The sequence below is a fragment of the Homalodisca vitripennis genome, chromosome 4 (assembly GCF_021130785.1).
Source record: "Homalodisca vitripennis isolate AUS2020 chromosome 4, UT_GWSS_2.1, whole genome shotgun sequence".
NCBI lineage: Eukaryota > Metazoa > Arthropoda > Insecta > Hemiptera > Cicadellidae > Homalodisca > Homalodisca vitripennis.
Genome location: NC_060210.1, coordinates 105,252,403 through 105,270,369, shown reverse-complemented (window position 1 = coordinate 105,270,369; position 17,967 = coordinate 105,252,403). Strand labels below are relative to the sequence as shown.

General features: G+C 35.6%; 1 protein-coding gene across 1 annotated transcript; it reads left to right on the top strand.

Annotated features, from left to right (window-relative positions):
• The first annotated feature begins 7,218 nt into the window (after positions 1 to 7,218).
• On the top strand, positions 7,219 to 17,748 carry LOC124359884 (ionotropic receptor 21a). The gene is given in 9 exon segments (XM_046812998.1): positions 7,219 to 7,421; positions 9,915 to 10,037; positions 10,332 to 10,502; positions 12,176 to 12,281; positions 12,284 to 12,419; positions 13,417 to 13,557; positions 15,938 to 16,133; positions 16,221 to 16,425; positions 17,248 to 17,748. Coding segments are annotated over 9 exon segments (1,659 nt in total). The 5' UTR covers positions 7,219 to 7,239; the 3' UTR covers positions 17,647 to 17,748.
• The last annotated feature ends 219 nt before the right edge of the window (positions 17,749 to 17,967 follow it).

Below are 17,967 nucleotides of genomic sequence, written 5' to 3'. Positions count from 1 at the left end.
ACCCATAGGAACCACCAGCTCCCTACATGGTCTCACTCCCAGAATTCCAGCGCCTGTGCCGCTTTTTGTTTTGGAGCCGTCTGTGTACCATTCGAGCTCCGCTGGTGGAAGAGGTTTCTTCCCCTCTGACCAATCATCCCTTGAGGGTAAAATAATCCTAAAGGGTTTGTCAAAGGAAAACTTTTGTGGCATCTGATCAGAGATCATGTGCAAGACATCCTCCTGTATCAGAGTGCCAATTCTGCAGTGCCCACCGCTGCAGCCCGGCCAGAGTCCCGTCTGCTGAAGACAGTAGGCACTCTTCCTGGCCATAGCTCGAATGACAATGTCCAGGGGGGCGAGATTAAGACAACAGTCCAGAGCCGCGCCTGGCGCACTAGGAAAAGCCCCTGTGATAGCGAGGCAGGCCATCCTTTGGATACCCGCCAGACGTGCTAACACCGTCTTGGCTTCCGTTTTTGGCCACCATACGACAGCTCCGTACATTAGTGCAGGTCTGACCACGGAAACATAAAGCCAGTACAAGAGCCTCGGCTTCAGTCCCCAGGGCCCACCTATCACACGTCTGCATTGCATTAGAGACCACTTACCCCTGGCAATGGCCCTTTCTAGATGAGGTCCCCAGTTTAGAACCCTATCTAGGATCACGCCCAGGTACTTGACCTCAGGCTTCAGCTCAACGGGTGAGCCTTTAAATAGAAAGGGACCAATGCCCTCCATCTGTCGCCTCCTGGTAAAGGCAACCACGGCAGCCTTGGTGGGGTTGACGGCGAGGCCAACCTTATCACACCAGTTTCCCACCATGTTCAGAGCAGCATTGGTCAGTTCCGTGATTGTTGTGTTGAACTTGCCACTCACAAGAATCACAATATCATCTGCGTACCTTTGTGCAAAGACACCGCTGCTATTCAAAGAATTTAGCAGGTCATCCACAACCAGGTTCCACAGAAGAGGAGAGAGGACGCCGCCCTGCGGACAGCCCCTCGTAGCCTTCGCACTAACACTTGCTCCCATGAGGGTTGAAACAACAACCCTGTCCGTGAGCAAGGCCCCTATCCAGTCACACACCTGACCATCAACGCCACGTCCCGAGACCGCATTGATAATCGCCTGAGTGGCTGTATTATCAAAGGCACCTTCAATGTCTAAAAAGACTCCTATGGCTACCTCCTTTGCCGCCAGCGTCTTCTCAATCCTGCATACCAATTGATGCAGGGCCGAGTCGCATGACTTTCCTGGAGTGTAGGCATGCTGGTTAGGATGCAAAGGTCGCTCCAGAAGAGCTCCCTCCCAAACAAACCTGGCAACCATTTTCTCCATGGTTTTGAGAAGGAAGGAGGACAGGCATACCGGCCTGAAAGACTTCGGCCGATCCATGCCCTCCCTCCCCTGCTTCGGTATGAACACCACTCTGGACACTCTCCAGGATAGTGGGATGTACCTGAGAGCCACGGAGGCTCTAAACAGTCTGCACAGCTGTGGAAGGAGAATGTCCAATCCCCGCTGCAAGCAAACCGGTCTCACTCCGTCGCCCCCAGGAGCCTTGTAAGGACTGAATGAGTTAATAGCCCACTCAATCCTACTGAAGGTAACAATACGGTGCGCCAGACCACTGCGAATGGGTGGCGCCACCCGCATGTCTCCCCTCACTTTCGGGTGGTTGTTCACCCTCATGAACAATACAGTCCGGGAAGTGTGTTCCCATCATAACTTTCAGAACTCCTTCCGGCTCAGTAATGTAAACACCTTGATCGTCCTTGAGACTACCAAGCGGCGAGATTGGATTCTTTGCCAATAGCTTTTGCAGCCTTGCACTGCCCTGCACACTGTCAATATCGGTGCAGAGCTTCTTCCAGGCTAACCTCTTAGCCGTACGAACCTTGTGGTTGTACAGTGCAAGAGCCTCATGGTAGGTGTCCCAAGTGCCCCAAGTTTTGGCTCTCCAATTGCTCACACTTTAGATTATGCAAAATTAAGGATAATTTTTGCTTAATTTTGGTTTTCACTTGAAATAATTATTAGTAAGAAATGTTTATTTAAAAAATTTATTCAAATATGTACACCAAGTTTAGCATGTAAGTGTAGATAGTAAATTGGATTTAATTTTTAATTTTATTATTTAAGTTTTTTAATTCAATTCAATACTTTTGGTAAAAATAAAATAATGTTGTAAAATAACCTCTATATTGTTGAATTTAACCCTTAGTTATTAGAATCTGTCCAGGAGACCGTGAGGGAAATTAAAAATCCCTTTTCACCCTCGCCACATGTAGTAGCTTCTGCAAGTCAGTTTGAGGGCGGAGTTTGAACTTGATGTGTTGTGCACCGTTCTAACTCTGGTGATGTAATGGTCTCCTAGACGTATTGTAGTAGTTGCGTTACAAAATATATTGGTCTCTGAGACGTGTTATAGTAGTTACGTTACAGAATCTTGAGATCTATCAGACGTATTTTAGTGATTGCATCTCTATCTTCTAACTGATTGTGATAGTGTTTATTCTATTTTTTATTATTGTTTTATATTTATGTGAATATTTTTAAGTTTGTGTCATCGATGCTGAACCAGGGCTGTCAAATACACCTAACATCAGAAGTAGCTATCGGTCACCGGCCAGATATGTTTTAATATCTTCGTCTCAAGGTTTTGTTCAAGATTGGAATTACTAGTGGAAGAAACATTGCAAGAAAATTTACTTGAAGAAAACTTATATGATAGCGACAATAATCCTTATTTTGAAAATGACTGTGAACTTAAAATTGACTCAGATATCAGTGATTCAGAAAATATTGTTGTAAATGATATCGAACAACGTAGACATGATTTAAATTTAGAAATTTTAATTAAGATTTTGAATACCCTGCAACCATAATGAAAACAATGAACCTGAACATATTACTGAACACGAGGAGGTGGTGCGAAATGACCATGTCACAAACAATGAAGAGGAAAAGAATGAACGACAGGAAGCATCAGACGAGGTTCCTCAAGTTGGGAATTCCAAATAAAAATGTAAGAACCAGGGCTGTCAATTTAATTACACATATACCTAGTTTGAAGGTAATGGCTAAAAATTTAGGAACAAATGTAACTGCAGAATCCGTTTGGAGTCTATTATTTTGTATATTTTTTATGAAATCGTAAAATGGATTAACAAGAAAGTTGACTCAGTAAATACTCGTTACAATTAACAATGTACATTCATGGCATTGATATAAATTGAACTCAAGGTTTGCATTGGATTACTGGTTAATACTGCTGTTTTTAAGTCAGTTTTGAACATCTTTTCTATAAATGGTATAGGCAGAAAAATATTTCGTTTTCTTATCAGCAAGGACAGGTTTTTATTTTTGCTTGCAGTACTAAGATTTGTTGATTCCACAGACAGGAAATAACGGAAAAAACAAATCCAAGAAGCAGCAATTTCTACAAATTTATGGAGAACTCCAAGAACAGCTACTCAATGGGAGAGTATTGCTGTATTGGTGAACTGCTGGTTGTGTTTAGAGGATGTTCTTCTTTTAGGATGTATAAGCCCAATAAGCCAGCAAAATATTGACTAAAAATCCAATGCTTCACTGATACACATTATCTCTCAAATGCTTACATCTATTCTGGTATAGACTATGATGGCTGAGTCCTCACAGAAGTCCAACAACGAACACTTCTCAAACCGAGTGAAGCATTAGTAAGGTTGGTTAAGCCAATCGAAAACACGAAAAGAATCATAACTACTTACAATTTTTATAGCTCCATTCAACTTATCGAGGAACTATACAAAAAGAATTTAACATATCTTGGAACTATGTAGAAAAACAAAAATGACATTCCCAGTAGTTTCCTACTAAACAGGGAGAAAGAAGAGTTCAGTTCAATCTACGGTTCCACTGAAAGAATTACTTTACTTTCATAAGGGCCAAAGAAGGGCAAGACGGTTATATTGGCGTTGTCAATGCACCAGGGACCTGGGAATGATGACCTATCAGGCAAACCTCAAATTATTGAAGACTACAATATATCTAAGAGTAACATTGACTCGGTTGATCAATTAATTGTGTTCCAACTATTGAACATCGCGAAGAACACAAAACTGGCCAATGGCGATTTTCTTCGCCATGGTGAACATTTCTGCTGGAGTGAATTCTTTTGTGCACTACAATTATTACCGGCATACTCCTCGAGACAACAAATTGGACTACATGAAAAATCTGGTAAAGTCTCTCGAAACACATGTCATGCAGCATAGACTGGAAAGAGGGCATCTGAGTGATGAAATGAAACTATCCATCAATACTGCTGAACATTGTAGATCCTCCAACACTTGTGTAAGATGATGTTCTACCAGTCAGCGAGACATGCTCTTATTGTCCTCCTCGGCTGAAGAGGAAAACTAAATATCCCTGCAATGTTTGTTCTTTTATGCCAACAACCTAAAAACAAAACAAAAAAATAAACAACTATCAATGACTTTAATTCCAAACTTTTTTTAACTGTTTAATTAATTACGTCATATATTAGGAGCAGCCTTCTGAAAATGGCATACACTTCGGTGGGGCATAAAATAAACCAAGGGAGTTTACATTCTACAAAAATAAATAAACGACATCATGAGGAGATTAGAAATTTGGCATCATAGTAGCGGATTCAATAGCTCTCTTACCAGCAGATCTACGAACTTTGGGAGCATATAGAATACTGGGATCAGGTCTATGAACAGTCTCAGGAAGGTTGTTGCAATAGTAATGACGTAAAATCAGGGTCATGAAAAGGTCTGTCCATCCCGAGTCTACACCAATAGTTTTGATTGTATAGACTCAACCTACCTGCCTTAAATCCAGAATAAATTGGCCAGAATCAACTATAAAGTCGGAGAGTAACGCGCTGCAAGGCAAAGAGGCTAAGTGAATAGTAGAAGGAACATTTTGGCTCAGAATTGATCATTGGAACACGCTATTGCGATTCTGAAGATGGTCTTGATCATCCCTGCCAAAAGGATAACATTTGGCCAGCTTGGTGCGCATTCGCCATTTCATTTCAATATGCAGCCATTCAAAAAAATTTTTAATTCACAACATTGTTGTTTATGAATTTATACGAAAAACAGAACATGTTGTGAAATGCTTATAACATATTTTAACATTTTGTAATTAACAAATTTTACAATCTCAAACAATTTTCTAGATATCAATTATATGAATATCTCATAAGAAATTTTCTATCACCATAAATTGGTGATAGGAATGATAAAACAAGTTCAGCCTTGGTATAAAGAACAACAAAACGTGTTCTGAAATGCTTATAACATTTCCTCAAATTTCATTTTCTCACAAACCCTTTTTTTATCTTGAACAGGTTTTGAGATACTGAATGCATATAAATCTCATGAGATATAAATTAGTTACGTTTCAGTTGGCACAAAATCTACTCACTCCTTTCGAGTTTTGGTGTCTAGGAAACGAAGTAGGGTGTTTACTAATGTCATGTTTTGTTATTTGGAGTAGTTCTTAACTGACATGATAGTTGACTTATTATTGGATTATCAGGACGTGAGTATGAAAAATAATTTCAAAATTGTTCTGGCACAATCCAGAATATTTTATATGTTGTCTAATTAAAATATTATGTGTAAATCATTAGTATTTAAAATGTTAATTCCGTCAGAGTTTCTGTGATAGCAAAGATTCTACTGTTATAAAGATACAAATTTACTGTTGAAGTAAGAAACTAAAAGTATGACAACTTCCCCCATAGCCAGTGATTATGCAGCTGTTGAAGACATACCCAAGACCCATTATCCACGGCCAGTTTTCCACAGACGTGTCAGCTACCAATCTCAACGCCCATACTCTAGTCTCACCGCGGGAGTCACATTGTTTCGATTACATTGTTCTCTCTCAAACTTTGGAGCCCGTTCTGGATATACTAGAACACCAATCTTTTAGCAAGGTAACAGACCGTCAAGTTTTGTTTGGTTTTCTAGTGATATGAGCAGCAAACAAAATTCCAATTTTGATTTCAAACATAACAATTTATAAGATTTATGTTTCCCTGAAATGGTAGCCCGATGCCTAAGACTCAATTTATACACTAATTTATCAAGTTTAATTTTGGATAGCAATAAAAGTACACCGTTTGGTTTTGAGTTTCCAAGCTCATTGTCGACACAATGGAATTATTTAAACAATTTAATTTCTTGTACTAACTTCAACTGCATATCAAGTGCATTAGATCCTGTAATTTCGATAGAGAATCACCAAATTAAAGAAAAATATTATCAACAAGGTTAGTTTTTACGATTATTTTCTGTTCTCGTGCCCCCCTCCCCCGGCATGTGCGGAGATTTGATCGAACAGAATAATGGAGAAAGTTGTACAATACAATATTCAAACATAGACTTTTGTAGGATATAAGGCTGTACAACTGATTTTTCATAGACATTCTTTTGTACTAACAATTTATTTTGAATTTGTAAAAAACTCCATCCATAGGCAATACGAATCCTTGATAAAGAAGATTAGTTTTTGCTTCGTAATAAAGACATTTTCCATTTTCTTTTATCCACCCAATAAAATCTTTTGACGTAAAGTTTAGACCAGCCAAACCATATCAATTAAAAGGCATGTAGGCTATTTACATCTTAACAAAGATTTTAAATTTCCTCAACATTGTAAGACAAATTTGTTGTTCTGATGTGTTTGATCCAGGTAGTGTTGGTGCCACAATCCTCCTTATGGCAAATCACCAACTTCTTGGAAAGTCCAGCCTCAGAAAAGTTTGTGAACCTTTTGGTTATCGCTGACCCTTCACTGCAACTGAATCTGTTCATTGAAGCAAGTATATTGATGATATTTAATCAATTACTTCAGTGCCATTTGTGTACATCACCATTCTTAAATGGTTTTATTTTCTAACTTAATGCGCATCTGGCTCTTAAATAGTATTCTATTTGCAGTTTAATCAATATTCAAATTTGATAAATATATTAGTATAATAAATTATAAAATTAATTGATTGAAAATAATTAATTTTTTGATCCGATCATCACACAGATATATACGAGTAAGATGCAGTATATGCCAGTGAAATCCGCTCATAGTATGACAATTTGCAAATTCGTCTCAACTTCTATTCTGACACAAGTTATGAAAACTTGATCTAGCAAATTATTTAATGATAGTCCAAAGATGTCTTTATCGCTGTTTTATGTTTTTCAGACAGAAGTATACAACCTGGACATAAACATGTACACCCATAAATTGTACACAGACTCATTGGGAGCCAGAGTGCCTCAGCTGCTGACGTCATGGCGTTGCGATAGGCTCACTCAACCTCACGTTACATTGTTCCCAGATAAGATGACTAGTCTTAACGGCTACCAGTTAAGAGTGGTGGCTACCGAGCATCCACCTTATGTCTACCAGAAGTAATAGCTAGTTGTGTTTAGTAGGTTTAAAATAACAATAAATTTAGACTCTTGATATGTATCACCTTAATTAACTACAAAGTTATATTAATTAGACTATTGCGTAATGTCTGATAAGGTAAGTTCAATATCACTTGCTGTTTTCAATGATTTAGTTGTTACAATATGATTTGGGGAATACAGTATTTAAATTAGTTATTTTTAGTTTGTTGTTTCTGGCAAATTACTTACATGTGCTTAAAAATACTTACATTAACTCAAGATGTAGAGAACGCACAGAAGAAGAAACTTACAAGCAGATTCGGAGATTACGGGAATATATCCCATTTTGTTTAATACAGCATTCGAAGAGTCCTTGATATTTGTATGTATTTAAGAAAACTTGAAGAAGTGGAAAATTTAAAACATTTTGGTACGTTATGAATTATTATATTATTAAATATTTTCTGGATGTTCTATGTAGTTAAAAATGTTCGATGTACTAAAACAGTATCTGTTGATAAACACAAACCTATGTAGTATGTTACAATGCCCCGCCCTTATTCAGACAAACTTATGAGACGGCTCATGAGTAATACAAAATAACGTATTATTTTAATGTTTTGTAAATATTGTATTATGAATATTAAAAATAAAATTTAAAATGTTGCTGACTCCAAAACTTATCCTGTTCGTGAGAACAGAATAGCACTGCCTAAATACGGACATTTAAATGAATGATGTAATAAGATTATATGATAATTTGGCAGTTTTACATATAATTATGTCACAAAACTGATACAAGACTTTTTGAAAGTTAGTGTCTGTCCTCTTCTTTAAATTTGAAACCTAACATCATAAGGTTAAGCAGACAGTACATGAATACTATTTTTAATTGTAAAAATTCCGATTCCGTTCAGTCAGCCAACTTTCGTCCTATTAGTATAACTTAATAGGTAGTCAGGTAACACCTGCTAGACCAACTTGGGACGGAAAAAAGTGGTCGGGAACATCAACTTGAGTCTTTATTACATAACTATATCTTCTTATTCACTCCATCATTATCCTACTTGAATATTTGACACATTTCTCCTTCTTTATTTTTTTGCAGTTTTGTTTAGACATGAATGTCGAGTTAACTCTAAGTTCGCCTTCCTCTTAATGCATCGTCTAGAATCTGACGCGGTCACAGACTTGACTCCTGGCATCTGGAGTCATGTTCGTCTGAAGAAATCCAAAAAACTGGGCAACAAAGAAGATCAAAACTAACTCTTCACATCGTTTTAACATCAAAGACACACAGACCACAAAATATAACAATATATTGTAATATAGGTGTGTAAGTATTCTCATTCTCTCGTCAGGTTCACAATTGTATATTTTTTTTGTCTAGGTGACTCTAATGTCGAAACAACGTAAAGAGCTGTTTTGAACCTCTCAGCTGCCGACTTTTTTGGATCTCTTCAGACAAACATGACTCAAGATTCCATGGGCCAAGTCTGTGACAGCATCAGATTTCAGACGCTGTTCTAAGAAGGTGGACTGGAGCTAAACTCAACATTAACACAGAATAAACCTTTTGATTCCATTCAATAATATACGAGTATATATCTGTCCAGAATTATATCTACAAATCTTTGCCATGTTAAGTGCGTCAGAGGGACTAAGATCTCTTTTCACTGTCTTGATTCCGATTATAATTGTTTGATACTTGGCTGGTCTCAAAACTTGTACAGTACGTCGTTATTCTCATTTGTTATATCAGTTACAGTGTTATATCTATGTTTAAGTCAAATACCTCCCAACAACAATATGAAGATAAGAGGAATGTGGCCTGCGACATCCAATGCTGCATCGTTTGTTTTGTGCCTGAAACTAATGTGCAATTCATACTGAGTTGCTATGATGAATAGTGGTTGCATTACGTGGAACTTTTTTGTTATTGATACTTAAAAATTACTTTTTTGGGTGATTTTTGCATCATGAAAGAGTAAAGTATCTTGGTAACCACTAATTAAGCCTGGCTTTGTTCTGGTAGTAAATTTTAAAAGACAATACAATTATCGTTTTACATGTATAATAATTTTGTACAAAATTTGGTTGTCTCAGAGTCTAGAATTATTAGTAAATTTGGTTTTCATCTTTTTAACTGCTTAGAGGAATAAACACTAGGGTTCTTCTAGGCATCTAATATAATTTTATAAACAATAATTGCTAGAACTGTAGGAGCTGAAAAGTAAAATTGGGAGGCTAAAATAAAATAGTATTGTTCTCCGTGTATTCTGAAGATGGACTATTGAAAAATATTCAGTTTATTTTATTGTTGTTGAAATTACCAAAAACATTTTAAACCTATTTTATGGGGCATTAGCGTAAATATGTTTGTATTTTTCGCGAAGCAATTATTCCTAACTAGAGGCAGTTTCATAGACAAATGATTATAAATTATTTTACTAGAAAAGTCGTATATTAATCTAGGATTAAAACATCTTTGTTAATAATAGCATACTATAGATTTCAGGTGAACGGTTTTGGAGATGCCAAAACTAAGTGGGATGGACTGGAAGTGAGGTTGTTGAACTTGATATCTAGACAGCTAAATTTTACCTTAAAGTTCAAACAACCTACTCAATCCAGGTATGATATTTTAGAAGCCATGCTTAAGTTCTCAATTATTACCGCTATAAGTATATTGGTACCTTCATTATATTATATTGATGACGTCTCTGAGTTACGCATTGGAAAAGAGTATATACTCGTATACATCATCGCATATGGTAACATGTTTAAAAAATTCTGAGTTACTCGCATTAAACAAAACCAAAAATAGTGATGGATTTATACAATCAGAGAATACAATGATACAATGTTGCATTGTTTTTGCCAAGTTATTTATTTCTGGATGTGTTGTGTGATGAGTTATTGTTACAGGTGGGAGAATACAGCTGAAAGTGTGCTAGGAGACCTGGCCACTCACAAGGCAGACATGGCAGTGGCAGGAGTGTTTGCCAACAACAGCAGATGGCAACAGTTCCATTCCTCCGTGGTTCATTCTCATGACTGTGCTGTCTTCATGACCCTCGCTTCAGTAGCATTACCTAAGTAAATAGCCAATATACTACAAGGCCTTAACTGCACTATTTGTACACAGAATTTTCCAGTGCCACCCCCTTTGCTCAAGTAAACTATTCACTCTAAATATTTTGTTATGTTATGTAGTGAATAATAAAGATGGAATTGTCCGGAGTACACCTTATCCTTATCTACTATTTGTTATTAGACTGTGTAAGTAGGTAAATACATACGTACGTTTATTAGTATAAAAAGTTAAAGTTAACATGTACGAGCACTCACGTGATCTGATCTTGAATATAGATACTATCTCGAGAGGTGTTTTTATTTTATCGCCAGAAGTACGAGGCACCGAAGCTCGGCACTCATGGCCTGTGCATATCCCATCGGTACTTTCTCGAACTCAGAGTTCGTCTCAGATCGTCCAATTCTTTTCTACGTTAGATCACGTTGGATGATCTGGCACGTGATCTGAGGTCAGGAAAGTACAGATCGGAAATTTCACTGGCCTTCGGTGCCACCCCGCACGTTTAGCGGAAGAAGAAAAACATCCCTCGATATAGTACCCAGATTCAAGCTTAGATCACGTGAGCGCTCATAAAGGTCAACTTTATCTTAGGTGCTACTAGTGGCATATTTATTATAACCTATTTTAAACCTACTTGTACTGTATCTTGTAATAACAAGGAGTAGATAGGGACATAGTGGCCTCCTGATAATACAGTACCGAGACCTACATGCCATATACAAGGGTGGGCTGATATGGGATTTCATCATTGTATCAATGAAATCCCTTTCCACCAACGAGATTTTCAAAGTGAGAGATAGATGGTAATCTGAAAGACCAACATATTGAATGTACAGTAGAAGATGATGATCGTGTTGGAAAATTCCTTCAAATGTGCAGCCAATTGTACATTGATAGTTATGAGGAATAAAATTATGCTTTGTTGTGATGGAGAATTAATTTTTATAGTACCGCAATATACTTATCAGTTTGATATTTTTCAAATATTAAAATATTATTATGTGTTCGACATTCTTAAAAACAATCTACATTACTCAAGGATCAATATTAAACTAGGGTGTACAACTACATACCTTTGAGTGCGAACAAAAACAGTCAACACAACGGATTGCCAGAAACAAGAGTGCAAAAAGGCTAGAATTATCTTAGTGGTGTATAATGCTTATCTCTATGGACGGCGGTGAAAGTCCTCTGGATAAAACTCTATTTGTAACACATCAAAATATATTTGAATCCATTAATTTTTTGAAAATGACTGCTTGTTTTGTACTGTGAAGAACCTGAAGTGTTTAACAAAGAGGGATAATTCATTATTATGGAAATTTGGAACTAGTTCCTGAAACAGACGTTAATATCTGACAATTACTATGATTCAAATCAACGCTGCCATCTGTGTGACTTATGGAATTATTATAGTCAATTGCAATATTTATTTCATAACTTATAATTATTTATTTCATTGAAACAACTTATCATTATTTTGCTTTATAAGTTGGACTACGATTACACCCTTTGTTTATAAGGCACATTTACTGAATGTATTTTGTCATAATACACATGATTGGTAATAGAATTTTCCAGCACAAATTGGTTTTAACGATGCCAAAGCAAAATAAGTTGTGTGTGCTGGACAGATTTGTGTAAAATTTCACCCCTAGCCTGACTGTTATGACAGGTACCGCGCCATCATGGGACCATTCCGATGGGAGGTCTGGATGGCAATCACATTTGCTTATCTACTGGCCATCCTGCCCATGAGTTTCTCTGCCTACCACACGTTACGCCCCCTCTGTTGGATAACCCTTATGAGTTAGAAAACATGTTCTGGCATGTCTTTGGAACATTCACGAACTGTTTCACCTTCTCAGGGAAAAAATCTTGGACCAGTGGAAAAAAGAATTCCACACGCATTTTCATAGGTATTTGTAGGTATCATAAGTGTTATTTCTCGAGTAAACTTTGTCATTAGGTACTAGATTGTTAAAAAAGAGCATAATGAGTAAGTGCCTACACTGATGAATTTTCAAAATATTTAACTTTTTTATATTTGAACTCTTTACCAAATATTAGCAAACAGTAATGATACTGACAAAACCATGAAGAAAACTGTTGCATACGATTTATGACCGCATTGTTATAACTCTCTGTGGTCAAACCTTTACAACTATCCTGACTCAGATGTGGACTGCTATAATTTTCTAGTTCCAGTAGAAAGGGCTCTTCAAAATATAAAAACATAATACTTTTTCAGAGATGAAAAAAATTAAACTAGTAATAAATTATGGATTTGAATTAATCTTTTAATAAATAAATACATTACCAACGACTAAATCCTACGGGAAACATCTATAGTGGCTTCCACCAATTTACTCCAGCCGTAAATTACAGTGCTTACGTTTTGAAAGTGACCAGCCCCTTTTAAAGTAAATTAAATATTTAAAAAATCTCTTAGTGTTAGCAATATAAAAATAATATAATTTAGTCAGTATAATATATTATTTATTACTTTCATTCTGAAAAATAGATGCAACAGGACGCATTAAAGCAAACTAAATTACAAATTTATTTATTATATATTTTTTGTTTTTAATATAATATAAATTTTAAACATAAGAATAACTATTCGACTAGATTGTCAGGTTTCCGTGATAATGAAACATTGCTTCTTCATTTATCATTTCGATTATGTGCAACCTTTTATATCTATAATTATTTTCGAAGTTCAATGTGGTAAGAAAGAATTGACGATTTTAGTTAATTTACTTTATATGTAGCATAACCACTATGATCACCGTAACAGTATATATAATATTAAAACAATGCATTCAAATTATTAGTCAAATTCTATATTTAATACTAAGTAGAATAAGATAAATTCTATTTATAAGATGATCTGACTATGACGTTTGTGTTCAGGAACTTACTGGGCATTTTCAATTATAATATCGACCGCTTATACGGGGTCTATCATTGCATTTATTATGTTGCCAAACTTCCCAGAAGTAATTGAGACTGCTCATCAACTGGTGGAGGAAGATCTAAGACTGATCGTTACAAGTAAGTTAATCACAACACAAGCAAGAACTAAAAGTTGTTTTTATGATCTAATCAAGTTGCAATTTAATTCATTAACATGTTATATAGACGTCACTCTGATTAAGACTGTAATAGTTATAAATTAGATTCGTATTAGTAAACAAGTGAAATAGGAAATATAAATTTATATAACACTAGCTGTTACCCGCGGCTTCGCACGCGGTTTTTAAAATCAGAGTCCTTGCCTACATTGTTATGTAATACGATGGTCCTCTATGATATTTTTTAAACGTAAGTAAGCATACTATCAGGTTCATATTATTTCAGTGTCCATGGTTAGACGATCAGAGGAACTAACTCTCATATCACGTTTGGCGTGTGTAGGAGCATCTCTGGTTCAAATTAATTATATTTCCGATACCACAACAGAGCTTACCTCGTTGCCCTCACCAAGAAAATATATACATAGATCTCAAGTAAACCACTTTCGTTTAAAAAACCGCTAATTTCCAGCTATTGTGCTGTACTTACGGTCTAATATATTTCCAGCGCCGTAGATGAGTTTGCCTCGTTGACCCAACGACGGAAATATGTTTTACGTATTTAAGACTGACAAGTCTACTTAGGTCAAAGAGTGTCTAGTTCCGAGCGTTAAAATTTACTTATAGTCTAATGTATTTACAGTGCTAAAGTTGAGTTTGCCTAGTTTACTCGATAATAATATGTTTATATAGACTAGATAGTATGGGTGTTTAAGTGTGTGTAGATCTAAGAAATCAACTCCTGTCAAAAAGTGTTGACTGCCATACCCAGTTCCATATTAGAATTCCCCACGTTGTCCTGATAAATAGAATATATGTAAACACGTAGACCTGAGAAGCCTACGTTGGCCAAAAACCAAACAGCGTCTACTTCAGGCCGTTTAAATGAATGTTCTAATGTGAGTGTATTATGGTGTGAAATTTGAGTTTAGTTTATTGTTCCCACAAAGAAAATATATACATACATCGATCTCAGAAAACTACTTCTTTCAAAAAAGGGTCTACTGTACTTACGACTCTTGCAATCTTCTTTTGATCTAAGATATTTCCAGTGCCTTAGTTGAGTTTGCCTTGTAGTCACAATGAAGAATAATATTAGATAATATTAGGACTGAGACAGGAGTTTAGTGTCAGTTAAACTTTTATTATGAAACAAATATTATAATTAAAATAGGAGTTAAATTAAATAAAGGTAATGTAAAGCAAATAGCATATTACTACTCGTAGACTCTAAATTATAACACCCTCAATATTATACATAATTTGCGACCGAAAGAAAGCAAAATGACTACACCGAACATATTTTAAATATACAAAAATACCTTCCAAACACTAATACATTATTACAGTGAGCTTTTGTATCACATAGCTCAACAACATCTTCAAATCACCAGGTATTTAATAATCTAAAATCTACCTAACATCTAAGAATTCATACTTTTACTTAAACTAATACCATGCACGGCAAACTTGTGTAGTATTTTACCATTCATAATATTTCAAATTATATATCATATACCTTCAAATGATATGCCTTTATCATAATAATGTAAATGTACCATTACTAAAGCATAAATATCATCTAAACTGTGTTGACAAAATAAATGTGTTCAATTTGTAATGTAATTTTAAAAGATAATATACAGAAACCATTACGTAGGCTATCAAAACTGAAATATTTTACATCTCGGTTGAGGAGATTTGGCTTTGTTAATGTTGACAATAAGTAATAGACAATATATCAGTGACTATCCAATACGGTGTTTAAAATGTCTTAAAAAACTTGTATTTATTAATTTACGTATTTTCACCGAACCTATTGTTATCTAAAGCTAATAATAATACAATAGTAAGTTTTCAAAATGAATCTAGAAACGACAGACACGCGTAATAACGAAAAATGTTGTATCAATGTGACGTTATAATTTACCGAATGATTTCTCGGAGTTTCAATATAAAATAATATAATAAGTTTTACACTATCTATATGCGTGACTCCGACATTAGACAAACAGTTCTGGTTAAAATTAAATACTGTAAAATATCAAGCAGTCTTACATTAAATTGTATATAGAAGAATTTAATTGTAAATATTATAAATTCAACGAATTATTATTATTATTACCGTAACTTTCGTTGAATTTCTAATATTTACACACACACACACACACACACACACACACACACACACACACACACACACACACACACACACACACACACACACACACACACACACACACACACACACACACACACCTTCTTAATTCATTTTCAATTAATTTATAATCTTACATTGATATGTACTTTTAAATAATGTTATAACATTGGAAATGGAAATTTATATTTTTTCAATACAGATAAAAGTGATCTGAGGATGTCAGTTCTCAACTCTACTAACGTATCCATTCAACGCTTGTATAACAAGATGAAGATTGTTGATTCCGTGGAAGAGGCTATATCAAATGTCACAGAATCTCCACTGTTCACTGATTATGCATTCCTACACTCTCGAGAATTCTTGAAACACGTCATCAGGACCAACTTCTCTGCAAAGTAAGCGGTGATCACCTTTAATTCCCAATGGTTGCAAACACTGGTCTAAATTTTATGTAACTGTATAACAAATATATGTCGTTTCAGGATGTCACACAAGAAGTCAGTGTTTCACCTGAGTCAGAAATGTTTCCTTCCAATGTTGGTCGCCATGATGTTCCAGCCAGAGTCCAATCTAGTCAAAAGGGTCAACGTACTGTTAATGAGAGCTATACAAGGAGGATTTATCAACAAACTCGTTTCCGATGTAGCCTGGGATCAACAAAAAACTAGCTCTGGAAAGTTGTTACAGGTGAATTAACATTTCGCAATGTACCACAAAATTATTTACCTACTTTTAAGCAATTGGAAACCCACGTTTGGAATACAAGTCGATTTCAGACTAAATCACTGAGAGAAATGTTTAAATTCTTTACGTTGTTCTTAGAAACACATTTCCGTTATAATTTTCCCAAAAGGAATATGACATTCTCTGTGGACATTTCCAAACTGTACAGAAACAGGCATTGTTACAATAAATGGATTAGATGAGATTTGGAAATTATTTAGCTTGGAGATGTGTGATTTACGTATAAATTACAAAAACCTTTCATAATTTTTGAAAAGAACATACCTATTAGAGGTATTATTTCTCATTTCATAATAAACCTGGTGGTGAGCGAACCGGCCAAAGCGATAGTTGATAATTCGATACTAACGTGTATACATTATGGTTGTATATAACTATATGATTGTTATTTAATATTTTACCACATAAACCAATAAAGGTTGAGTCTGAAAAATGACAAACGTGATTTTACAAGTTCCGATCACGACGCTACCATGTTATACAGATGCAGTAACAATTATTAATACGAGTGTAGTATGACTAAATAAATGATAACCAATAATACAACCATTTCAAAAATCAGTTATTCTAAATAAAAGAAGTTTGTGTGCACGTGTAAGTGACTTGGTGATGAAAGAGCCAATGTCCCTTTGTCTTAAGTACTCTTGGCTTGAAGAAACAAACGTTAATCAATTACTGTAAGATTGCTGTTTAAAATTAAATGTTTAAATATTAATGTGACACCATGATTTCTTAAAATAAGTGTGTTTGTGACTGTTTAAACAGGTTTCTGGAGGAGGAATTAATATTCAACCACCAGAAGAAAGACAGTTGACTTTGGATGACACCCAAGGCATGTTCTTACTACTGGGAATAGGGTTTGGACTAGCAATAATTGCTCTGATGACTGAGTGTTGCGTTTATGTCTGGACCAAGCGAACTCGTGTTTTGTCTGTGCCATCCATAGTTTATTCGGAAACGGATAAACATTTAGGCAATAGAAACTTTCAATTTCAAAATAAAGAAGATTTTCTACGTTATTTCAACAGCCAGAGCAGTAACAGCCTGTTGGAGCTCCCTATGGAAAACTCACTGAATGATGCAAGAATTGTCCGATCGCTAACAATCTTAAAATTAGAACATCAAGAACACTGTAATATCAGTGCTAGTTGTCCTTCAATCTAAACCATGTGTATTCGCTGTCTACCTTGTTAAGTTATGCTTATTCATGCTAAAAAGAATTTTATCTCAGAGAACATAACACCTTTTAAATATACAGCCTGCATCCTAAAGGGTAATTTATTTTCTGCACCCAGCGAATTGAACCAATCGCTATAAACCCATATTCGACTAATTATCGACCAATAGTGTGTATTAGCAAACTAGTGGTTCATTTATCAAATCTCTCTAGGTAGCACTGGAGCCTGCGTGTCACACTATATGTAATACATATTCTCTACATTCGAACGATAGCGCCTTTTTAAAACCGTGAAGATGTGCGTGTCG